This window comes from Pieris rapae, chromosome 11 (genome assembly GCF_905147795.1).
Source record: "Pieris rapae chromosome 11, ilPieRapa1.1, whole genome shotgun sequence".
In the NCBI taxonomy this organism is placed as follows: domain Eukaryota; kingdom Metazoa; phylum Arthropoda; class Insecta; order Lepidoptera; family Pieridae; genus Pieris; species Pieris rapae.
This window is the reverse complement of record NC_059519.1, coordinates 9,540,202-9,567,867: the sequence shown is the minus strand read 5'-3', so window position 1 is coordinate 9,567,867 and position 27,666 is coordinate 9,540,202. Positions and strand designations below refer to the sequence as shown.

General features: G+C 32.4%; 1 protein-coding gene across 1 annotated transcript; it reads right to left on the bottom strand.

Moving 5' to 3' along the window:
* Positions 1–536: 536 nt before the first annotated feature.
* LOC111001172 (cell growth regulator with RING finger domain protein 1) lies at positions 537–27,085 on the bottom strand. Its single transcript, XM_022270924.2, has 7 exons — positions 26,654–27,085; positions 20,835–20,977; positions 17,868–18,003; positions 7,308–7,452; positions 5,585–5,692; positions 4,874–5,018; positions 537–2,527 (listed from the first exon to the last, which is right to left on the bottom strand). The coding sequence occupies exons 1-7, from the start codon at positions 26,749–26,751 to the stop codon at positions 2,391–2,393; spliced, it is 912 nt and encodes a 303-aa protein (XP_022126616.2). The 5' UTR covers positions 26,752–27,085; the 3' UTR covers positions 537–2,390.
* Positions 27,086–27,666: the final 581 nt, after the last annotated feature.

Genomic DNA, 27,666 nt, shown 5'->3' with positions numbered 1-27,666 from the left:
TCATCTGTCTATCTGATAGTCAAATAGGGGATTAGCCTTGTGCTTGAGAATCCGTTGGTGTTTAGCCAGGGTTCGAACCTACAACTAGGCTTACACTGCTCTAAAAATAATCAAATAGGAATTTAGAATAGCACTTTTTATTAAATAAAAACAATCTATTTGTTATTGTACACGCATGGGAAATCCATTCTTAATTTAGTAATAATTCTTTCGTTTTTCTATTTTTTTTGCATTTAACAATAGTCAACTTCAATGTGTTGTTGTAATGAGTCTTTTTATTGAAATCCATAAGATATTTGCTGTGATCGGGAAGCTGGCTGAGCATTTTACGCTTAAAAATACCTGGAATCACCACCATCAACTCTTAACAAAAAAATATCACTGACAAGCGATAGCGAGAACTATTTTTTTGTGTTTTGCTTCTGTATAGCATTCCTATAAAAATGTCACTCAAAATATCAATTAGTCCTATTTTATTGCACTGGTCCACACAGAAACTTGTCTATGGTTATCTATATAGGTAATAAAAACAACAATAACTTTGGCAATCTTATTTATTTACACATTTTGAAAATATACCATCTACATTTGTTGACTTATGAGCCTCTGCTAGGCTTTCTATACTAATTGATGAATTGCAATGTATGAGTTGAAACAATTTGTTTTACAATTTGGTGTATTTAGGGAATTATTGCTGATTAGTGAGACTTAGTGATTTTGTTTATTGGAAGACTTCATTTACATTTTATTACAATCAAGAAGTCACGGAAATGACAATTTATTACTACCCTCTTATTAAAAACTATTACACAGTTAACTAAATAATATTTGCCTTTTTTTTAATCTATGACAAAAAGACAGATCTGTTAAATTAGTGTATTAAGAGGGTAGTGTCAAAAAATTATGAGAAATTGTGAAAGTATTGGCTGCTTTTAACACACCAAAGGCGCCTTAGGTTTCTGACATAAATAGCATTTGTTTAAATAATTACTAGCTAACGCCCGTGGCTTCGTTCACATGTTCCCATAAATGAATTTATTTTTAATTTGTAATGTCGACTATACGGAACAGAACTCAAAATAATGTCAGTTTTAAGACGCCAGTGGTGGCAGAACACCCCTAAGCAAGTCTAAAGTTATATGAGCAGTGGTCTATATTATATTAGTAAGCGACTTACGTTAATAATTTATGTTATATGTACACATACAAAGCAAATTCACAAAGCAATTATTTTATCACAGTTTCATTCTTTGCACCCACTCTTATTTTAGGAGAAAATAGGAAACAAATTAAAATGTCTTAATACACAAAATAGTTAATAAATTAATTTTCAAAATTGCTTTTGACAACACGTAAACAAATATTTTTGTGTGTTGAGACATTGAACACAAAGTATCGCCAAACTTAGACGTCGTGAAAATTTACCGTTTTCAAAATTGTACCATTTACGGGTGGAAGTTTGGAGGCACAAAAGGCATAAAATATCTGACCCATGCCCCAAAAAGAACTTAAAACAGCTTCACAGTGACCTAGAAGTTTGGAGCTACCAAAAAGTATTAAGAGTTAAAAATCTAATAAATAAACATTTGTACAAATAAATTCACGCAAAATATCACAAGCAAACATTGTCTTTTGAATATCTATACTACATCACAATAAATTTAGACAATTATAAATGAAAGAAAATTTAAAAAAATTATCACGGTAGATGGCGCTATAATTAGTTTCATAAACGCATACTAAAAAAAATATAATCTGTCTACGCAATGTGGCTGACGTTAAATTCATTCGTAAAATACGGATTTTTCACTCACAGTTAAACTAACGAGTCGTTTAGGAGACCTTAACATATAATCTTGTATCGAGATAATATTAGGCTTTATACACATTTTACAAATTTTCAGAGATGGATAATAAAGCGAAAATTCTCAATGACGCATTGTGTATGTAATATCATCGAATTACGTTTAAGTAAATGCTTAACGAGAAATCAAGTAAAAATAATAAAATGAACGATCAAATGTCACGTTGACAGATGACAATTGACACTTTCTGAATGACAGTTTGTGACTTAATATTATAGGATTTACTTACACGTCCCGATGAGAATTTTACTGAAAAAGTAAATTTCCAAAACATATGCACATATAATCGGCCATTTAATTTTGGAAAGTGATTAGCGCATCGCAGTGTTACCATCTCTAGCTCTTTTGACACATGACATTTTCAATGATTTTCTTTTTATCTCAAACTTTTATAGTAATCAGAATGTATACATTAAAAAAATACAATAATCATATTGGTGGATCTACCACATACGTCAATTAGGTCAAATATCTGTTTCGAGCCATGACCTTTTTTTATTATCTATGCTCACATATCGTATAGGGCTAGTGATAATGAAATAGATTGAGAAGTCGCCTATTTATTGGATACTGTTGTTTGTCTGACCGCGGTTCCTCCTCATTTCTGATGCAAAAGTAACTCGTGATCATGCTGCGACAGATTGGACATTTATCTAGCTTCGCTGGAAAAAAAATACCGTTTGAAAATATTATTCTTAAAATTTCATATCAGATCAGCGTCATAGACATTATGTACGATTCTAGAATTATGCTTATTACTAAGGCCTCATTTTATTTTCCAAATAAAATGTATTACTTATTCTTTTTCAAAATAATTATATTAAGATATTATTTTTTTATATATTCCTGTTTCTATGAATTTACGCTACCCTGTTACAAGGCTATAACTGTTTACACAGGTGTAAACAACTTAAACATTGCTGCTGACCGAGACCTGGCAACAATTAGAATATTTACATAATTACTTTTAACACGTAAAATTACATTTAAAAATATAATTGCAATTAATACAAGAAAATGAATAAATAAAAAATCTCTCTCTTCAATTGGCATCTCTGAGCATTTGGTTAGCAGAAGTGTATAATTGACGATGAGTCTTTTACATGGTGGATACTTTCCCTCCCCTTATCATCCACGATCAATTTCTCCAAGTACTCATCACCTCTACGCATAGTATGGCCGAAATATAACAAAGTTATGCGCAGTAGACAGGCGATTGCATGTTATTACTGTCTAATTAAAAAAAAATTAATGAAAAAAAATCTTATACATAATATATATGTATAAGACACCGCCATATTTGGTGTGGCCTCATGGACAGCATTGACAATAAATCTTCATCCTTTTTCAATGCACATTCGTGATTGGAATAAAACCAATGCCATGCGGTTAACGGGCGCCAGCCTAATGTAATATAATTTACATGTCTATCACACAATTAATGTCTGGATTATCGTATGATATACGGGAGTCATCTTTCCTCTAAGTTTAAGTTTCAGGTTCAAATTTAATGACGTGGAATTAGGATTTTTAAAATTATTTTGTTTTTATTCATAAGATTAGGGCCTTTAGCAACGAAATTTTAATCTCTTTTGAATCTTTTAAGGCAATACCGCTAATAATATAAATTATCACTATAATGATACTGTTATTTAGGTACAGTGGAATCTCGGTAACTCGAACCCCAGTGAGTCGAAATAATGTCATTCCCTTAATCTCAAAATATCTCGAATTATTAAGACTATAACTCAAACAAAATTTTGATTGTCATCGTAGGAATTGATTATTGGCATGCAGATTATTTTCAATCTGAGATTGTGGATTATTTATTGATCAAACTAGCCGTGAAGAACACCAATCATCGCAACGCACTATAAGCACTATATTGTAACAGGAAAGCGTAAATTCATAGAAACAGGAATATATAAAAAAAATAATATCTTAATATAATTATTTTGAAAAAGAATAAGTTATACATTTTATTTGGAAAATAAAATGAGGCCTTAATAGTAATAAGCATAATATTGCAAAGACGAGATTTTGGCTTGAGATTCCAATTGGAATATGTCAGCCATATATACTGATTACTCAAAATAATTGCTCGTGAGGGTAGCGCCAAAAATGTAGTGAGGGTATTTCGAAAATATGTTAGAATAATCATTAAAATTCTTATTTTAAAAAGTCTACCCCCACTATACATATTTTAAAATTAAATTTCGAATCAATAATAAGCTGACGTAACCTCGTGACCGCAACCTTGCACAGGCATCGAACACTCGCAGCATACAAACCACTACAGAGCACTATACTATAACTCCTATCGATTTACGGATTGCATACTAATGATGCGCGCGAGTTGAATTAATGCGATCTGGGATCATAAGATCAGAGGACATTATTAGAAGGTAAGATAGAATTAATGATTATTGATTATTCTTGATAGGTACTTTTTCGTAATGAGAAAAACTTATTTATTTGTGATATAAATAAATATAAAATAAAATGTTGTGTGGTTTTATGAAACCACGGTAAAACTTTTTTTCATATTATAGACATTTAACTAAAAATGTTTGCAATAATATTCCATTAAAGGTATAAAATCACTTTATCAATATATTTTATACTTGGAAAATTGGAATGATAATGGGTCTAATAAAAGTAGACTAAGTCTCCAACTAATATTTTTTAGAGAGTACGACATACATAACACTTAACAATTATTTAGATTATATACAAATATTAAAATAGCGTGGAGCACTGGTACAAATGAATAATAGTCTATACACTACACGGTCAGCTACTGCGAATTATAGGCGCCGCCATATTGGCCTTGGCTGCTAAGACGAGCGCTTTTCACTCTATCCCTACTCCGCGGCCGACCGTCACGCGATACGCCACACAGACCAAAAAGTTTGAGATGATGTAATAAAAGTTTCACTTTAAAAATAACTAAGACGGTAGGAGCCTGGGTTCTATTCCTGGCTAAAATGTATATTATTAAAACTTACGTAAACATCCCGCACATAAGCAGGCATGTCGGCATGGCAGCAGTGCGCGAGATAATGGGGCGGCTGCGCACACGCAACACAAGGCTTCGCCCTTGGCCCGATACCCCTCGTCCACGTCTGCCATCTCACCGGATACATACAATTGCTGAAATTTTTAAAAATAAACAATTAAAGCTAAATAATATATTTGTAATACATTTATATAATTAATTAAACGATTCAAACTGTAGTTTAAATTTTAAATATTATGTAAATTTGTACAATTTTTAGATTTAAAATATTTAGTAGGTAGGAAATCTTTATCTAACTCGAAATTTTCACTTTAATTCGTAAAAGCACATCGCAAATGATCACACGATCTATGAAAAATCTAGACAAGATTTTGATCTAGTCTATACCTTGACAAATTACAATTTATTTGTTTCGTTATCGCAGAGCTAACATAGATTATATATAACAAAGAACAATTATACTCAAGATATAGCCAAAGATGGATTAGATATTTACAAAAAGTCCAGTGATCTGTCGGGGGATCGAACCTACGACCTCATGGATGAGAGTAGCAAGCTGAAGCCAATAGGCGAACACTACTTAGGGTACTTTTAAATAATATATAAAAACTCATTATTAAAATCAAGTTCGCTATTGTGAGAGTAAGTAAGCAATGTTTAACGATATATACAATGCAAATACCAAGAAACCAGAATCTACCTTTAAGCACGATAAGTGTCCATTGGCCTGTTTCAAATACTGCGCGATGACTCCACTCGGTAGAGGGCACTGCTCGTCCTTTATGTGAACTATACTTACAAGGGCCACCTGAAATATGCAAATCAATTATTATTTATTTGCTTATTTTATTATTATTCAGTAAAAAAAAACTTAATACATTGGACATATCCACAAAAAGTTTTACTGATAAAAAATATAATACAAAGCAAAACAAAACATCACAAGCACAAGATTTAAAAATTAGGAGAACGATAACAAACTAGTAGCTAAGTATAATAATGAAGATGCAAGGCTAATTTTCAAATGAAGGATTAAAGGAGTGCGCAAAAGGGTCGATATTAGTGGCAGAATCTAGAGTAGAATCCAAAACATCCTGTGAAGAGGCTCACGGCCGTTGGTTCTGGGAGTCGGAATGTTAAAAGTTCTGTGCGAGCGAAAGATTAGACACAGACTAGGGACTCTAAAATGCCAACAATCCATAAAACACCGGTCTTTTGTTCTTCTGAATGTTTAATTTAATCTATTAGTAAAATCATGTAAATTGATTGTGTTGATCCAAATTGTGGTTGATATATCATTTTTTTTATACATAAATGAAAATCTGCTAAACGGCATCCTACAGGGGCGATCGTCAACGTCCATGACTGTTAATGTTAAGTAGCAACAAACTGTTATCCATGTAATATCAAATTATTTGAGTATTATTATAAATTTCTTATGTAGCCAAGTTCAAATTTCAAGGATCGTCATGCTCGCTTAAATGTCGCTTGTGGCGGCGTCCATGCGCCGGGTTGTCTCTCCCTGCCTAAAATATGGCGAGGGGGTTGACGGCTGGCCATGCGTCATACTCGTGAACGGTCGCATCTTGTGGTGACTAGTCGTACTTGAATTCGTGAATGCGCCCTTGATTTAAGAACTGGTAGTAAATGTAAAATTAGAAGCATTACAAATATATTTATGTTTGACTTTCATAAGTGTACATTATGTGTTACCTATATGTATAAATGATTTTTGTATTTGAATTTAAATCTTTTTAGATTAAGTTTAGCTTCGTGCTAGAAAGACATCATAAGATACCCAATGATATTTAAGATCGTGATCATGCGGGCTTCGCTTTCTATAGAAAATCCTTGTTTCTTCAGTTCCAGTAATCCATTTAATATTCACGAGATATAAATAACTATAAAATGTGAACACAGTTTAAGGAGGCCATAGAAAAAATACATGGATTATATCGAAACCTTTAATGTTGTGTACGTATATTACTATGCATAACCTTAAAGAAAAACGCATTCTGCAGTCTCTTATACTTCATTTAAAAAGTAATTGTATTTATCTATTATAAAAAAATGTTCATCAAAATCAAATTTGTTTATTAATAAATACAACAATGAACACTACGAACGTCAATGAAGAAATACACATTAAATGCTTCTAAATTTTACATTTATTGCTAGTTCTTTGAGACGTAGAACGGAGGAGAACTGGCAAAAACTCTCCGCCATTCTTTACCATCGCCAAGTTCTTTATTGTACAAAATGTTTGTAAGGAGCAAAATGTTTGTAACCATTACACCATGTTCCACATGACATCTTTAAGTAAAGATTTGTCCTCTATCAGCAGTAGGCATGGTGAAATAGTAGCACACACTTTATACAGTGACCACAAAATAACAATTTTTTGGATAATTTTCTTGACTAACCGTATCATCAGGCCTCAGCTCCGCGGTGTCTCTCTGATCTCGTGCCAGAATGACCACCAGAGGGTAGCAGCTTCTAGGCGGCGGGCCTAGCTGAAGTGCCTCTTCAGATGACAGCTTAAGAACCCTCTCGTCATGGGGGTTACTTCTGGAAATTGGAAAATCGTGATTTATCATACATTATTAAGGTAAGGCAGTTAAAAATAATATCTGATGCAAAGGTGAATAGGCACAGAATTATTTCAATTCCATCCATTTCAATCCAATTCCATCTCACAGCTTGTCCTACGACTCCCTACGATTGGCTACCTCCTCAAACTCTTTCTATCTTCTTGAACCTTCTCAACCAAGTCTTCAACGTAGAAATCGAGAAAAATAAATTATTTCTGTTAAATTGTCTGTATACACACATTAAATAATGCGTTTACAGCAAAGCAAGTTTTTTTGTAGCAAACTAAACTTTAACATTAATTTATTTTGTCTTGTTTAACGTTAAATTAAGTAACTGTAAAATGATTTCCAATTAATTTCAATTACACAAGTTTGACTAATGTCGATAAAATAATAATGTCTGGGCCTAACGATGTTTTCCTTCACCGTTCGAGCGAATGTTAAATGTGCACATAGAAAGAAAGTCCATTGGTGCACAGCCGGGGATCGAAACTAAGACCTCAGGTATGAGAGTCGCACGCTGAAGCCACTAGGCCAACACTGCTCCATAAAACATATTAGCTATAAGAATATTTTTATGGTAGTTCAAGAATAGTTTTTGGGTGAATTTTCAATTTCACATAGGAGATTGAACCTACGAACTCAGATCAGGGTCGCACGCTAAAGCCACTAAAAACACAATAACAATCTATAGGATAACAAAAATACATAGTATACTTCCGCCCACTCGTTGGAGCGAGACGGTGCATCTAAGAGCGTTTCACAACTGATTGCGAAACAATGCCCGACACGATTCACTGCCAGCGATAACTGCAAGGCTTCGTAAATAAAATAATATCAATTTCGATTGCAAAACTTTTCTTATGTACATGAAATATATAAAGTCTTTAACATATTTTTATATCAATTTGGAATTAAACTTAGAGCGGCAGATATTTTTTGGTAATTTAAATATAAGTAAGTACCTGGATGATCGGCTCAGGATTTTTTTATTATATTTAAGTACGAATTACATAGTAATAAAATGATGAAATATGAATACTATTTTTCGATCTTGCCGACAGAATAAAATGACATCTTCTAGAAATGATTCCTAGCTAGATCGATTTATCGCCCCCGAAACCCTCCGTATACTAAATTTCATGAAAATCGTTGGAGCCGATTCCGAGATTCCAATTATAATAATATATAATACAAGAATTGCGCAATTAATGATATAAGATACAATTTATACGATAAGATCTTCGAATAATTTGTTTGTATTTTAGTAATAATAAATTAATTATTTTTGTGTTGCAGTTATCAAAAGTCATATAAGATTATTACTGTATTAAGGCAGATAACATATGAAACTGCAGAGTATTCACAATCCCACTGATATCGCAGCGTCATACATCCCTTTCCGACATTTCGTATTCGCGCAATGAGGAATAGAGAGCGTCTTTGTTTGTATATGGTTTTAGATTTTATACGTTGGTAATTAAGGAACGTAAATATTTTTTAATTTTACTCTCGTAAAAGTAACGTTTGAGTTAAAGTGATGATTCTCAGTATGCAAAAAGAAACTCCCGTTAAGAACGTACTTAATTTATTACCAGTTATTTTCTAAACAATCACATATTTAACTAACATTTATATATAAAGGATGGTAAACTTGCACATTTAGACTTTGCACGTTGTTCATAAAGTCCTGGCTAACTAATTCTAGTTCGTTCCAGAAGTACAGAAGTCTCCTGGGGACAAAACTGCATCATTCTGCGTCAAAAGTGCATAAGGATCGTCGACTAGTAACTGTGTGGCAAGTTATATAAATTGAATAATAATTGATTTTATTTACTGTAAAAACGATTGTGATGTTTAATGCAAATTAAGATCACACATAAAGTTAGTTTCTAGTTTGTCTTATGAATATTTTTTTGTATTACTTTCAAGGTTCTATAATTTTTTGAAGTATAACTTGATGCAGCAGCGCATGAGGGTCCAACTTTAACGGAACGTCACGAATATGTGCAGCGTTTTTGTCGAAGAAAAGGGAGAGAGCGATTGAGACCGATTGAGAGAGAATGAGAAAGGGAGATCGAGAAAAAATACACGCTATTGGTTGATGTATTCGTTTAGTAGTTACATATTACAACTTTACATGGTAATTCTGTCGCATAACGTCTTGTGCAGTAAATGCAGATTTTTTATTTATTTATATTATCATTAGCACGTAAACAGTGAGTTATGTACTAACCCTGCACCTAACGATATAAGATTTCTGCTGACGAATGAAGCCACCGGCGTCGCTTTGATATCGTACTTTGTTTTAAGAATTGCATTTTAGTAAGCATCATTAGCATAAGTTTGAATTAAATTGTTTTCCCCTTACTAGGGTTGCCTGGAAGATATCGCTTGCCGTTACATCTCTTATAATTTTTAATGTTGTATGTTATTTGGGTTTTTTAATATAACGAAATAAATACTTTTTTCTTAAGAGAAGGTCAGCTTTCTGTGGCAAACGCCTTTTATCTTTGGTTTTAAGCTATGCCGGTGTCCTCGTTCTTTTCCTTCACGTGCGACTGTCAAATGTCAAGTTTAAAATATAACTAGTAAATCGTTTATTTAATTAACATTTATTTATTTATTTATCACAAAAATACATACATTATCCTTACAGACTATGCCAATACGATTATGTCGAGAATCATTTAATAAAATATAATATTAAACAAAATATCGCTATTGAATTCACTCTGCGAAGATACAAATATGTCGATAGTATTTACGTGATAAATAAAACATTATTAATACTTCAACAAACCTATATTGTTAGGATTTCCCCGTGATATAAATCCATTACATCAAAATTTGTCTTCAATTAATATCAATGTACATTATAAATTAATAATTACATATCATCAGCCGAAAGTGTTATGAATCAACAAAACAACAGTTTGAAGGTAGTGATTCATAGTAACATATAAATAATTGTGTTCTTCATCGACTCACAGGAGGTCACATCATTTAATTTCCGAATGAGTAGAAAGGACAAAAAACCAATAGCTATATATTTTTTTATATATAACGGGTCAAACGGGCACTCTCACTTAGAAGCATCGCAAGTGCGTTGCCGGCCTATTATTAATGATTCATTAGAACATCAAAATGCATCACTCATCCAGTGTTTACATTTAAATACAAGACTTTCAACGGTATAGTTTTGTACTACTACCCATATAAAGAATCATCTACATATGTAAAACAAAGTCTTAGTTTACCAAAAAAAAAACTACGAAGCCATGGCAAAGAAGAAGATGATGGATGGTTACTATGCCTACTATAGACTGCGTTACCGCGACAGAAATAGATACGACCACAATCATCGAGCAAGTGATTGAACGAGTGTATACAGGTCGCTCTCGTTTCATTCGCGAGACCCTTTGACTCGTGCGCAAAAAACTGACAGGCGAGACTAACTGCGAGGAAGCGAGACAAGACGAGAGCTCTATTGTACAGTCTCGCGCTCGGCCTATCTCGGGTTGTCTCGATGAGTGTACACTGTACAGTCGGCATTAGGTTGTCGGCGAGGCGAACGGCAATATGGTGACGATCCCTTTCCAAGTTGATATATGTGCGTTGACCTTTAGTCACTTTCCCCACTCCGCCTGTTCAGACAATGAAGTTCGCGTAAGGTCAAACACAGTGCCTTCCTGGGCTCATTCTTTATTTATGTATAAACATGTCTCAAGTCATTATATACCTATAATCATTCCGTGTATATGAAAATTCCTTGAACATTTATTTATTAGCGATCATTCAAAGACACAGTTAAGACGAAAGATACATTTACAATGGTATGCTTGAAGCATAAACTAGACAGTTCTGTCAACCGGGACGTTGAACAAATTTTAAACTTCTATACCTAGTTCATGTATAACATTAAACTTATATGAAGACAGAAAATTAAATTATTACAAAGCCTATAAACCATTGATGCAAACCCGTATATATGTCTATACAAATCAAGAAATTTAACATAAAACCAATCCTAAGTTATCTAAATAATAAAATATTTAACTATTCATAAAACTACTGAGCTGTTGGCCAAATGGCGCCCAGTCGACTCTTATGAGGTCGTAGGTTCAATCTCCGGCTGTGCGTCTTTCTATATGCGAATTAACTTTCTTTGGTTCGGTGAAGGAAAACATCGTGAGGAAACCGGTTTAACTCCGACCAAAACGCACCTTGATAACCTATTTGCCTATTAGGTTTACTAATTATGAAACCGAAACAGAAATCTGAGGTTCTACAGCCACTGATTTCTTATCAAAAACGCAGCAAATTGTATGGATGTTTTACAAATAAACAAAAACATTTGCCAACAGTATTCCGTTATTTTTTAAAAATAACATTTGTATACAACAAAGAAAACAGTAGTAGTATAAATAACATCGACATTCACCTAGGTCACGATACCGTTCTGCAATTCTGATAAGATTATTCGTCATACCGACCTGAACAACTCTGAATAAAATATCTATACAAATATATAGAGACTAGCTGCCTCCACGAACTTCGTTTCTCCTAAATGCCTACCTTTTCAGTTAGTACATACCAACATGGAACATTTTGCTATGCCACCCCAGACACTATTCGGTAGGTTGTTCTGAGAATTTTTCTCCAGAAAACCTCCCAGTTCAAGTAATTAACAAATTAAAATAGGGGTTACTTTTTAAGGGGGTGACAATTAAGGGATGTATGTATTTTTGTATGCTGTATCATAATAAAATAAGAAAAACTTTTTTGGGTGCGAAAGATAGACAGCCTATTCTCACACCTTAATAAATATGCATAAAAAATTTCATAAGAATTGGTCGAGCCATTTCAGAGGAGTATGGGAACGAAAGAATTTTATATATGTTGCAGTAAAGTAGTTTAATCAGAGCGTTGTTTGAATCCATAGGCAGTTAATTAAAGATTCTATCAAGTCGCTAAAATTCCGTCAGACAAGTGAGTAAGCGAAACGTTTAACGAGTTTCCTAAAGGCAACAATACTAACCTAACCTAACCATTTACAATAAAACAAAACAAGGAATTTCCATGCTCTCAGTTATTACCGATCACTCGGTCGACTCCATCATGATTATTTCATTTGTTATTGTTATTATCATGTTGTGGACAACCTGTTTACAATTTCACCAAAAACCACAATTTGAACAAAGAACCACTTTGGTGTGCAAATTTCATTGACATTAGTTCGGTAGTTTAGGAGTCCATAGCGGACAAACAACGTGACACGTCATTTATATATATTTAGATAATAACTTAATGCGTCAAAAGTCGCCAGTGCATACCGTCATCTTAGGGAAAATTAAATTATAGTAATTACAGTCGACTCTCGTTAATTCGAAACTCTCAATAATTCAAACTGAGTTCAATATCTCATTATATTTCGAACGAAAAAATAATTGCTATATAATAAAACGACGCGTTAATTCAAACTCATCGGCTTCCACTAGTCGATTCAAACCTCCAGAGAAAAGAGACGGAAAGATTGTAAGTACATGTTGCGACAAGTTACTTCAAAGCTTCTGTCTACAAAACGAAAGTGATGAAAAAGCTTTTCACTCGCTTTTTCTCTTTAATAAGTTATTCAGCAGCAATTATGTACTTTGAAGCAAACCAATATAACAGATTTTTTTTAGGCTCACCTGATGTTTAGTGATAATACCGCGCATGAAAACTCTCAATGCCAGAGGGCTCGAATGCGTTGACGGCCTTTTAAGAATCGGAACGCTCTTTTCTTGAAGTTTTCTTTTGTCGAATTGGTAGATTAATTAATTCACATATAACATGTATGTAACTTTCACTAATTTCGTACCATTTGATATTTCAAAACACCCGATAATTCGTCATATTTTAAGATGTGCGAATTAACGAGATTCGATTGTAGTCTATTTGTAATGCAGTTAATATTCACTATAAAGATCTATAGATTCCAAGATATATGTCACAAATGCATTAAGTAAGCAATACAATAATAATTCTGTCATCGTTCTAACGATCTCTTACAGGCATTAATCAATTGGAAAAATCAGTATGCCCACGGCAGACTAATTTCTCATTTAGCACGTAGACTCTACGCATTGGGAAGGACATCAAACCGTGAAACGTGAAAAATTGTACGTGACCATGTTAATTAATTACGCAACTCTATTCATAATTACGTCTAGTTTTCCCGAGTGAGTAATCGTACTGAACTTGTGAATGGATAGTACGTCATGGGTGGAAAACACTGGTACACATTACTAATTCCATATTTTTTTATAAGATTTGGCTATACACTATATCTCTCATTAAATTTCGCTTGTTAGCGATGCTACCAATTCTTAATCGGCAACGCACTCGCGAGCCCTCTGGCACCGAGAGTGTCCATGGGCGGCGGTATCACTTAACATCAGGTGACCCTCCTGCCCGTTTGCCCCCTGTTCTATATAAAAATATATATATCATGCTAATTTCAAGCCCGTAGGTTAAAATCATATCAATAAAATACATATCAAGAGAATCATAAAATGCATATATGTGCATAATTTGTCAATTAAGACAAAATCCAAAGCTAAATTTAGTTAGCCTTGACATTTGTTTTACATTTTTTTTTTTCGTTTCGCTCAATTAACATATTTCGCATTCGTCACTTAAAACACATGACATTAAAAACTAATATTTTATGGTGTTCCGGGTTCGCGTCGCAGCGAAAAAATTTCTATTGGGATGTTTTATGACTGGTATTATATTTATATGAAAAATAACCAGACTATGTGTTATCCAACCATAGATTTTTTTCGGCACAGACAGAGAGAGATACTATTAAAACAATCAATAAATCAGACGCAGGCAGGGCCTCAGCCTCCTGCCACTGTTCTATAAAAAAAAACTTCACATATCCCTCGGGAAAAGTAGATGTATCTTCAGCTCAGTCATATATTTTTTTTTATAGAACAGGGGGCAAACGGGCAGGAGGCTCACCTGATGTTAAGTGATACCGCCGCCCATGGACACTCTCAATGCCAGAGTTAATATAAAAAGGATATCAATACATACATATAAAACAGTGAGTAATACTTATATTAACTCCAAAACCGGAAGACTCTCGCATCGATATCTCATTAATGATTATTCACTGGGGTAACGGTTATAATTTACTCATAAGTGAGCGCGTATTAAGACGCCATTGCGGACGATTGCCAAAAGTACATTGATCTCGTGACTTTGTCGCCAGGTTCCATTGTATGCTAAGCTATACAATTTTTGAACAGGGGACAAATCCGCCGCCCATGACACTCTCAATGCCAGAGGGCTCGCGAGAGAGTTGCCAGTCTTTTTAGAATTGGTAGGCTCTTTTTTGAAAGACTATAAGTCGAATTGGTACGGATATACTTCAGTGGGCAGCTAGTTTCACATGGTGGTGCGGTAAAAGTTGTCTTAAAAAACGCTAAGTTGTGGTACCTATCCGTATTAATGAGATTCATTATTCATTAATATAGAAATCTTTTTTTTTAATACTAGCGGACCAGACAGACGTTGGCCTGAATGATATTTCAAGCAAATGGATAAAACAAAGAACGAAATGACAGACAAATAATATAATAATTTAATTATTCTTCAGGTACTTTGAAACAATTTTTCTAAAACCGTTCTAAACAATAATGCTCATTATTTTCACCTAGCGAGTTGAGCAATATTTTTGATCTAAACCATCCACCGCCCAAATGCATACAAAAAAATTCATTCAAATCGCTCCAGCCGTTTAACAAAATATCGCTCATAATTAAGTGTACAAATGCCTTATATTTTACAGACGACGAGTAATAAATAGAATTGCAATCCTACACTATTTAATCTATTGTCTGGATTTGATTCTACAATAACAACCATATTATGATTAGGGCTAACTCACACTTAATATGACATTATTATTTCTCTACGGACGAATAAAGAGTCAAGATAAATGAGGAAATCGAGGACCCGATAAATAAAATAATTTATTCATGTAGATAACATAATGTACTCTTATGAATGTCAAAAAAGAAATAGACATTGATTGCTTCTAATTTTACATTTACTGCCAGTTCTCAATGTCACTCAAGGGCGTAGAACGGAAGAGAAGATCTGGCAATAAACTCTCTGCCACTCTATTTAATCGCCAAGTTTTTTTACACAACGTTTGTAAGGAGCTGCATATATTACACCATGTTTCATATGACATCTTCAGTAATAGCATAAAAAAAATTCAAAACAAAGATTTGTCCTCTATCAGCAGGAGGATGAATCGCAATTTAAAAAAAAAGAAAAATGATGATCATAGTGCTGGTACCGGCGCGGCGGTTCATAATACAATAATTACGAGTGTCAAACGATAACACACAAATTCCAATAAGTATTTTCCGATATTCCATACAAAAATAAGACGCGGCAGTGTCATGCCATACTTTTACTGTGTGACTTACAGCCATACGGCGCGAATGCGTTTATTAAAATCAACCATTTATACCAGACTAATTACAGGTACAAATGACCCAGTATTTTGTGTCACTATCTCCCGGTCTAAAAAGGTTGAGTTAGGTGTGCTGCGCCAGTGCAGTTAGTATGACTAAATAAATACCGCAGTAAAAAAAAAGATTTCTATGCAGTATCGTAAAGCGTATAATACAAAATTTACGAAAATAAATTCCTAACTGAAGAAAACAGTATATTTTCGCAGTCTACATTCCCAAGGTCGTCTCGAAAATGTAAATAATTTTTACGACAAACACCGCAAACGCCAGAGATGGGTGTTTGCTCAAAAACAAATATGTGCGAAAAAGCTTTGCATTTTTAAATTCGTTTTAAAAATAGATAATTTGTTGCTTTTGTTTGTTTCACGAGGACAAAACATGTTTTGAAATGGGTTTTGGTGTCATAAGCGAGCAGCTAGCTGCACGGAACTAAGAAAACGTAATAATAAAATAATGCATTTATATTCTAAGTAAAAGTCAAGTCAAACATGAGAAAAAATTAAAACAGATGTAATAGTTCTCCGGGGCATATATGATACACACTACACTACAGTTAGAGGCCCTATTTATTTCCAACATATTTTAACATAGAAATGTCCCACCGTGCGAAACAAAGAATTACGACGACATAGTTTATTCAAAGGTCCAAGATAAATTCTATTGTATTAGGTATTTAATAAAAAAGTCATCGGCTGTTACGACTATCGGTTTTTACGACAGTCTCGTCCCTTCGATGTCGTTTTAACAGATTTTGACTGTTTTGTAAATTATTATAAAACCTTGCATGTGTTTCATAGAAAATTAAATAAGTTTAAAACTTTTTTTTATGGCTTTAATTTGTGCCAACTGGGCACCAGGTACTTCGCCAGTGTCGTGTAGATGGAGAAGACACGAAGGAATTTTAAACTTAAGATTTATTACATGTCTTCAAAAAATAACTTAAGTCAACTGTAATATTCACGTTTACCTGTCAAAAAGTCTGTAAATATGTAACCGCTAAAAATGGCCGGCGATAATTAAGAAACGTCACCCGGAGTATGTCATATTAAACATCATGTCAACAATAGTTATTAAAAACCAAATTAACGCTTAGTTTGCGTTCATTGTTTATGTAAAGTCTACTAATATTTTATACGGATATTCAAGAAAAGTAGACATAGACAAGTTTTAGGGACGGTTAGGTACATCTCTGTTAAAAACTTTTTTTTTTCTTTTGCAGGTAAATCTTAATGTGGTTTAAGTTTTCATTATGTTTGTTTATTACTGTTATATTTAAGCGACAAATACATCATTATCATCATAGTAATAAGTCAATGATATTTCCCGTTCCAGCGGCACTCTCCGAAAGACTTTAGTGATTGCCAGAATAAAATCTTTACTTTTCAGTGGGGGTCGAACGCATTTCTAAAGTGACCATATATCTGACTCAAAACGTGACATTGGTTTAACTTTGGCGAAATAATAAGAAACAATGAAAAAAAAACTTTTTTAAGTTAGTTGGTTTTGAAGTTACGAATCAAAAAATAGAGGTACACAAAAACGTTTAGTTATATTTATCAGAAGCACAAATTTAATATGGCTGGTGACGATTACAACATTAAAAAAAAAATCAAATTAAAAATGAAACTTTTGGCACGTTTTGTTTAAATTTTCGCGCTTTTTGAAAACGGGACGAATTTGCGTCCCACAGTTCATTTCGGGGACACCGGGACTCGAATTGGAAAAAGGCACAGTCCCGTACAAAACGGGACCTCTAGTCAGTATCTAGGCTAATCGCGTAAAATATTTTGAAGTTTAGAAGTTAGGCTCGATTTTTTATAGTTTTTTTACTATTAAATATACAATAACATACCTTGTAAAATTCAAGTGATTAGAAGCGAGTATCTCCGGCAGGGTCCCCCAAAGGGTCTGGTGAAGATCCCGAACGGGTGCTCCCCACCAACAGGCGTGCCAATAACGGACTGTTGACGACACACAGCAGTTTACACCTGAAATCATATCAAAAATTCCACGAATACTAGATTTTAATGCGCTCAAAAAGAATCTCTCTTAACAAAAATTATTATTATTTTTTAACTTTTAATCTAATTTACATTTTTATTAATTTTACTATACACCTTGACACAATACTGCATTACGTACATTAGTAACAGTCAAAATCTGTTATAACGACATTGAAGGGTCTACTCATATTTAGTCGTTATAACCGATAGTCGTAATAGCCGATAACATATTTATTAAGAACCTAACACAGAAGAATTCAGCCGGGACCATTGATGTTGGTCAATATAACCGGTATGTTGTTCTAAACGATATCGTCGAAAACGGTTTTGACTGTATTTTTTTTTTCTACTAAGTATTTATTACATTCCTTTTCTTTCTTTTTTTTTAAGACTCTCAGATGTTGATACGTGCTATATATAATTTGATGGGAGTTATATAGACGAAGGCTTGCTTGTCAAATTCAAATTTTTACGATTGAAACAATTTTTGTAAGCAATATTACCCATTATGTATTACGATATGATCCGAGCCTACGATCCCAGTACGCCTGTTATGATAATTGGGCCAATATACATAATCAAGCTAGCGGAAATAGGGGGAAGACACGAATTTATATACTGTGCTTTGTCATTTTATCCAATATTAGGTTCTTACATTTGAAATTCTCTCGTTATCTTATTTGATGATTACGTCAACAGTCTTTATTTACTTTTTTACACATACTACCCACACATTGTCTATGCATAAAATGAGGATTCCTATAAACCATTTATACGTATATCACTTTTGAAGGCTTTGCTTACTTTTGCTAAGAGGAGGAGGGGGGGATCAATTGCATTAAATCTGCTTACAGAATACTTGAAAGTCCCCAAATTTAAAGACTTTTAAAAACCTCCCGTTTCTTAACCCTTCTAAAGTTTTTTATAACGTTTCTTTCTATCTTATACATGTGAATCAAGAAAAAAGAGATGTTGATTTTATTTTATTTTTACATTTAGGTACAGAAACAGAAAACACATAGATTACATACATACAGTTATAACGCTAAACAACATTTGAAAATCTGATATCTAATTATATCTGTACACAGCAAATATATATCTATATATCTCCTAATGTATGAGAGCTCACAGTCTCCTTAGTCCTATCCTGACTGATTACCTAGTACAGTTAATCAAGATAAATCCCATTGATCTGATTTACCTTTAAATTAAATCCACGCTTTGTTCAATAACTACATTACAATCTTCACGAAAACCTTGAATGATTGCAGAACAATAGCGAATTGAAAATTGTTTTTACTAGTCTAAGACAAGTCGCACGATAGTGCTAAATACAAATTTTGAAACAAGTTTCATACTAAAAATGTCGAAACATATTTCCATTAGGGATGTGAAAAATTATCGATTTTTTAAAAGTGAAAAAATAATCGATTAATAATCGATTATGTCTGGTCTTTTATATCCCGGACCTCTAACTATTAGGAATATATGCTATTGATATACTCGATGCATTTTTTTTAAACATCGAAAGGATGATTAAACCAGTTAATTTAACAAAAACTCCAGTTTGAATTGAACACTATAATTTAAAAGTGAAATAAATTTATTTAGCAACACAAGGTTACATACAATAAAAAGACAATAAAAATACTGCAATGTGCTACTAAAAGGCATCTATCAAATTTCACCTATAACCGAGATTAGGTTAAATTCGATTTTGATTATTCATAAACTATTATTTGTGTTTTTAAGATTAAAATTAAGAATAAAACTCGATTATTTATTAATCGATTTTTTTGTCAATTTGTGTTTATAATTTCTATTGTTTATTTTTAATCAATAAAACCATGATAAATAAATATTGAAGGCTTACTTTGAAATGAATTCAAAAATTAGGAAAAACTCGATTATTTATTAATCTATTTTTTTTGCTAAAAAAACAATCGATTACTAAAAACTCGATTTTTGAGGCAGAATGTCACAACCCTAACTTCCATAACTCCCCAAATGTATAAATGTATACAGAAATATATATACAGAAATATGTACGTTATATATATATACGTAAATGTATACTTAATCAGAGAGTGTTTCATTGCGAAAAAAGCAGCTGACCGTGTGTTTGTTTACAGTTATCGTATGTTTACGAACAGTGAAGATGTACGTAGAAGATGAATTAGATAATGTACACTTATAAACGTCAATAAAGAAGTACATATTAAACGCTTCTAATTTTACATTTACTGCCAGTTCTCAAATCAAGGACGTAGAACGAACGAGAAGAACTGGCAAGACTAGACCTAAAATGTTTCTTTTCTTTTGTTGGTATATTAACCGACCGACGATTTGTATTAAAAATAGTGGCGGAAAGTTTCTTACCAGTTCTTCTTGCCCGCTCTACCTTGACTTGCGAACTGGTAGTAAATATAAATTTACAATTAATTTAATTTATTTTGACGGTTATAAGTGTACTTGTTTACCTATATGAACAAAGATATTTTGAGTTTGACCAATTCAATCATGCAATTCTTTCAAGGGGAAGTTGATTAAGTTTTTAAAGACAAAGTGTTTTTATAGCGCGAAGGAATCTAGATTATAAGTTTGACACAGATTTTAAATACCTAACTTAACTTGCCTAATATTGTTTATATTATATGTCATTATAAAATACGATGACATTTACATGCCTATCTATATGTGGCGGATTTTTGTAATACATGTCACTGTTCTAGCAAATATACAATTGATTTGACCGTCTTTTGTTTGTGTATTGAACTTTTTTATCAAAATTCTCCAAAGGTCTTTACTCTTACCACTGTATCCAATAGGCTCGTTCTCCATGACCTTGAATGTGAAAGGTATGTGGACCCTCTGCATGAGAAGTCGTGGGGGCTGCATCGAGCGAGGCCACGTCTCTTCCCGACCTTCGCCAACAATGCCTATCACCTCCATGTTCCTGGAACAAATGATTCATGAGTAACGTCCATAACTGTTATTTAAACTTGTTATTATAATCACTTGAATAAATTAATGGCCAGTTCGGTTTTGTTAGGTTAGGTTAGTTTTTACTTCTGAACGCGTTAATAAAACGCATATTTTAATTTTTAATTAACCAATTTAAAACAGGTGTTATCCAAGAATGAAAAGTCAAATCATTTATTTCAATTACGCCTATTAAAAAGGCACTTTATTAATAATTTTTAATTTTGACTCTATAGTCAAAATTAAAAATTTAAAAAAAAATGCACTCTATTAGAGGCCTTTCCAAATCCAATACAAATGGAGAATGGGCAAGACACTCCATACTTACTCTTAAAAATACTGTTTACAATATTTTATACATTGATAATATTGATATTTATTTGGTCGATATCATTAATAATTAAGTTATATATGTGTAACAATAATCCGAGGTTACGATAGTATATATACGTAATATTGCAGCCACATGGCCACTAATAATTACCACAGCTGAATTTTTTATTGATTTAAATTTGCGTTTGTCTTTAGATGGATAAAGACACTAGCTTACATACACAATAGTTCTTAATTTTAAATTGTTAGAATACAAGTTTTTAATTGTTATAAATTATAAAATGAATTAATTCATCCAATGTTTGCCGTCCACTATAACAAAGTATCAGTTCACCCACAGCTGTTTTCGTTGCACGCGTCTTTCATGACAGTTCGATTCCAGGTCATCATCACAAATAAGACGAACGCGAAACCAGCGTTGTGGGTGTGAAATGACTACGAGTTTAATAAAGCTCGATAGAGTCCTAAATTATGCTGATAATAACATCCGGGCGGCCTCATATTTCAAATTAGTTTCTTCAGTGGGAATGTTCTTACTAATGTCTCAAATTTCACTTGCTTCTTCAAGTGAACAATTCAGTCGGCAGCTGTTTTTGCGAGCTGAGCGACAATTAACTAATTTATTTAATTTTTCAAACGATATTCATGTCAAATAAATGAAATGACTCTTAATTGAATAAAGTGTTAATACTGTGCCATCAAAAGCATACTTGTAAAAAAAAGCAAGTCTCGCAACATGAACCGTAAAAAGTGCGATCCATGTATTAATACCAAGTCGTTCAATTTATTTTGTCCCTACATAAGGGACCTTTAGTAATCAGTTTTGCGTAATTATCTAACATGACAACACCTTATAGTGACCACATCAATTTTGTATATCATATGTTTTAAATAAATATGTATGTGCCGTGGCCCCTAGTGCCAAAATGCCTTGTCAAAGTAAATCAGTGGCGGTACAACCTGGACATTTTTAAATCTAATAGGTAAGTAGGTGATCAGCCTCCAGTGCTTGACACACGTCGTCGACTTTTCGAGTCTAAGTCTACATGTCGGTTTCCTCACGATGTTTTCCTTCACCGTTCGAGCAAATGTTAAATGCGCACATCTAGAAAGTTCATTGGTGCACAGCCGGGGATCGAACCTACGACCTCAGGTATGAGTGTCGCACGCTGAAGCCACTAGGCCAACACTAATCCTTACGTAATCCTTGAGTTACAAGAACTAAAAGCCTTGTATACCTATGGCTCAACTTAAGTACTAACAATTAAAAACAACAAAAAGTATCGATAAAAATATTGATATATTACCACAATCTTCCAACTTACCGTAACTTTTAATATTGTTCTTAATGAGATTCAAGTACAGTAATATTCAATAAATATTTATTAGGGTTTTTACTTTAGTAATAATTAATTTACTGTGACATGTGTACTTCGTACGCACGCACTTTTTTTGTATGCGTTTTTGTGGAGTCCTTGATGGTTTAGATTCAAAAATCAGCCCGGCAGATGACGGCATTTTCATACTTTGTTTTAATATCCTAATCGCTTGAAATATCATGCAGAAACGCATCATCGGTCCGCTAGTAGTTTATATAACAATAACTATTCGAGTCATAATCATACATACATTTGAAGATTGTTTATATCGTTAATCACCACACGAGGTAATGATGAATTACATAATGTAATCTTTACTTTATTCTATATACTAGGTTTAGCTTACATAAGTTATCCTTCCTATTCAGGAGCACTACAAAGTAGATCAACGTTTAATAAAACTTTTTAAATAGATAGTCAGTGTCGAACCACAAATGCATAATACTCATGTAAATTTATTTATAAAATTCTCGGGTCAAAGTGTTTGTAACCAAACTCCGAAACGACCTAAGCGACTTGTATGATTAACATTTGTAGTGGCCCGAGGTTTAATTTATGATTTATTAAAATTTAAAACACGTAAATTCCATCTTTTCTCTGCCCCTCTTCTACTCATTATCTTAATCCCCTATTTTAAATAAAATATTGGTAATATTGGTAAACTTGCCAAATCTCAGCACACTGTTACATCGGCAAAATAACCATACAATACTATTTTTAATGTGACCACCACTTACAGGAAAACATGATATACACGAAGAGATCTAACCAATATTAAACAAAACAAATATTTAAAAATTGTATTTTGTTTTTTGGCAAACTAAACAAAAATCGATATTAAAAATATTATTTTATAATTTATTATTATTTTAAAGCCGCTTAAACTAATTACCATGTTAGTTACCTTACAACCCAAAAACACAATTATATCGAAAATATATCTGCAGTAGATATTTAAATTGCCTTCATCTCGAAACCCACGTTCTTCTTCCATGGTCGTTCCTGTTCCTTTGCCGAAGAATATTTCATATCATATTGACATCATTGGTAAATCACGGAACAAAATTGCATCCACACTTCAATGGGATGATAACTATTTACTTCACATTATTTTTTAAAGACCCAATAACGTTATATAGCCAAACTTTGGCCTCTTATAATAAATTGTATGCTACAAATGACTTACAAATATATCTTTTTATATCAGAATTGTTAGAAAGCACGCGAAACGTCAAGAGTTCTGTCATAATTCCAAAACGAATGAATTCAAAGTCGATCTGGTTCAACTACGTATATTGTACATAAAGTAATACATATTAAAGAAAGTTCGTTTGGCAAATGCGATTTCCGTTGCAGAATGCTAATGTTATTTAAATAAACTTTTAAATAAACAAGCCTTGATATTACGAAGCTAAGCTTTTAAGACCAAACCTAAAAATACGTGACATTTAAATTAGTGATTTATTTCAATTGATAGCTAGTTTTTAATTATTTTTATGCATTAGTAATTTATAAGTAAGTAATAATTGATTGAATTAATTAATTGGTTACATTTTAAGTGTTTTAATAATATATTAATTTATAAATATGTATATAATCTACTTTTTATTTTATTGAACAGGGGGCAAACGGGCAGGAAGCTCACCAATTGTATATTGAAAAGTAATAAAAAGTCAAATAAAAAATAGTTTTGTAAAATCATGGTTAACATGTTATATATAATGAAAACATTGATCAAGGGTAATAAAAAAAAATATATTCTATCGTCGTTACAAGACCGTCTCGAGTATAAAATGTACTATTATAGATTGTAGCTTATCAATGGCATTAAATGGAACAAACTCTAGCATATTCTAGCGTGTGAGCTGCAATGCGCACACATTTTCCTGTCCATATAAACTCCAATTTCAACGTATATAAAAAATTTAAGCCTTTGGTCAAAGGTTTTTACACAGCTTTCATAAAGTAGGTGAGAGCGTGTCACTGGGAGGCGTAGCAAACAAGTGAAACACTGCAACTTTGACGTCGACACTCGTGAAATTAATGAGAAAAATCCGGGGAAAAGCGTTGCTGTAGGTGCATACTTAAGCCACTTTAGTTTTCATTCAGTTCAAATGTTTTATTTATAGCTTATTTCTGTAGAATGTATTTAGGCTAAGTATATAGTGAAAATGTTTTCATTTACTATAAATGGGCTTATTGCAACTGTTTATAAAATTTTTGTATGAACAACCGATATTTGGATACTACCATTTAATTCAGATTTGACAATAACATAATATTATATTCTACATAATTTATTCATTAGCATATCTTCTATTAATTTACAAATTGATGAAGATAGATGATACTTGTGTATGTTTTTTAGCAATATTATCTCTAATACTCACACCAAAATTATTTTTTATAAAAAAACCAAGTTCATTTGTTAGCATAGATGCGAACAGGTTTTACAATAAGTTGTCTTTTTTTAATCTAAAACGATGAATTAAAAAAATAATGAATGTTAAAATTTTTTTACTAATATATCTATTTAATGCCAATTTATATGGCAATTGGTGTCAGTATTTATCAAAATTCTATACATAGCAAAAAAAACTGTGAAAAGAAACAGCCAGAAATCATTCAAGTTCATCGAGTGAAGGTATGCAATAGGATGTCAAGGATACCAGCTCAAAATTGCTCATTAACTGTATTTTGCAATAAATTGCGCTATGCTATCATCAGAACATATCATATTTGTTTTGTTTCTTTGCTCTGGATACTTTGATTAGATGATGGATGAGTAATGTAACAGCTAAACCTAACTATATTATAAAATAAATGTTTTATTGTATTTAGACAGTTTAATATCAGATATCTACAAAACTATAAAGATAATCCTAGATTTAGAGCCTTATTCCACAGACCACTAACCTTTAGCCATATGGTTAGAACTAAATGGGATTTATAATAGTCTCAGTTGTGCACTGACAATTTGTTTTATTCTATCTAATGATTTTAATCACTATGCAATTTTTTTTAGTTTGTTACAAGTATTATACACTGCTCTTAAATTCCCATTAATATTTAGATGACAAAGCTGGCATTATTACTGTAATAGCAGTAACTGTAGATTTTAGTCATAAGTTACAAGTGTTTGTTATATTTTAAATATATTATGTCAATGATTCTATCTCTTTAGGTGTTTTATATACAATTTATATGTACAATTACAGTTAAGGGAACAACTAGTCAGGTATAACATTGAGTCAAAAAATTTGATATTTTTATCAAAATTAATAACCCAGTAAAATCTTTAAACATTAAAATAAGGAAATATTGTTTTTTGTTGATATTGTTTTATATTATATAGTAGTATACTTAATTAGGTTTTGTCTATTGTTCTTTTCCATGGTTGAGGTTTATTAATGTATTACCATCTCAATTTTGAATGTTTATCTAGGTATTGGGATATATACAAAACATAAGCATAAAAGTATAACAGCAGTAAAAACAATAATGTCATCGTCCTAAGTATCATTCAAAACACATGTGTATTATCAATTCATGGTTTTAAAAATATCTGTAACAATATTTACTTTCTAATAACCTAAAATATGCAAAAGTGAGTTTGCTTGTCCTAATTTTACTGAAGTTGTTGTTTTCAATCTATTTCAATGTATGTACTGTTAAATTAAAACACTACTTAATATGCATTTAGATCTGTATGTTTTAAATGAATAATAAATATGATACACTAAGCTATTATAATAATAATAATAGCATTTTACAATAAATATCTGAAACCCAGGTTATGTTAACTATTACTTTCTAATTATTGTTTACAAGTACAAGTAATATGACTTCTAAACTGGTAGAATTTAGACACTGGTATGTTTCATATGGTTTCCAAATGATTATATCTACTGACATAAAGATAATGAATTATCACTTACCTAAGCAGTATGACTAGCATTACGAATAGCGAAATGAGAGCGCCTATCATAATAAAAATATTAGGCAAATCGGCCAGCGTTAGTCCAGTCGAACCCATCTTGTCTTATCACAAAAAAAACACAAAATAGTACGAGAAAGTACGGCGCATTCAGCTTATTGTACAAACACAACACTGAAATATTAACACAAGGAACATCGCCGAAACTCAAAGGAAAATAATCTGTTTATTTCAACATTACACCGCAGTTAGCTAAGTAGCCAACGTCTTTACTCCGTTGCATCAATATTATATCTATTAACCTTGCCGATAACGATGTTTTGATAGCGTCCGATCAACAATAACATTATTGCCCGTCAATAATTAACATTGATCTAAATAAAAAAGGCGAGAGCTTCGCGCATACCGCACCTTACTATTAATTTGACAGAAAGAAAAATGAAAATAGAACGGAGGATGGAAACTCACCGTTCACAGTTCATCAGTCAAGAACGAAAGTATTCATGTCAACTTTAATGGCAGTGTCAAACCTGTTAATGTTAGTTTCAGTGTTGCCAATTAATTCTACTTTTTTTCACAGATATACAGCTAAAATTTCTAACACAAAAAATTGGGAAAGTTATATTCTTGTATTTATGTATAAATTAAATGTTAAAATCTTTGGTTATGATTTTAAGTCAATTCTATTCCCTGTCCAATTAAATTTTTGGAGACATTACCTAACTAGTACATGGGTTTTATTCCACACAAAGCCCGCGAAAATAATAATGTTACCAATTATTCTTCTTGTTCTCAATTTACTAGCAACATATATGTGAACGAATATTAGTGAATGTAAAAACCAGCCGACTACTATCAACTATGATGAGACGACCCGACAAAGAAGCAAATATATTTATCTCTCCTAGATCTGTGAAATTATAATTACATTTTACAATAGGAAAAGTGATAACGACGATAAACGATTTCAGTTTTTTTAAAAGAGTGACTGTATGCAAGCAGCATACTCAATAT

Excerpts from the sequence above, each read along its gene's own strand:
- LOC111001172 (XM_022270924.2), bottom strand. The coding sequence starts at position 26,751 with ATGGGTTCGACTGGACTAACGCTGGCCGATTTGCCTAATATTTTTATT. Across the intron at positions 7,453-17,867 it reads AATCACTTGAATTTTACAAG|AAGTAACCCCCATGACGAGA; the intron begins GTATGTTATTGT and ends TCCAATTTCCAG. Across the intron at positions 2,528-4,873 it reads CTTATGTGCGGGATGTTTAC|CGAAGCTAGATAAATGTCCA; the intron begins GTAAGTTTTAAT and ends TTTTTTTTCCAG.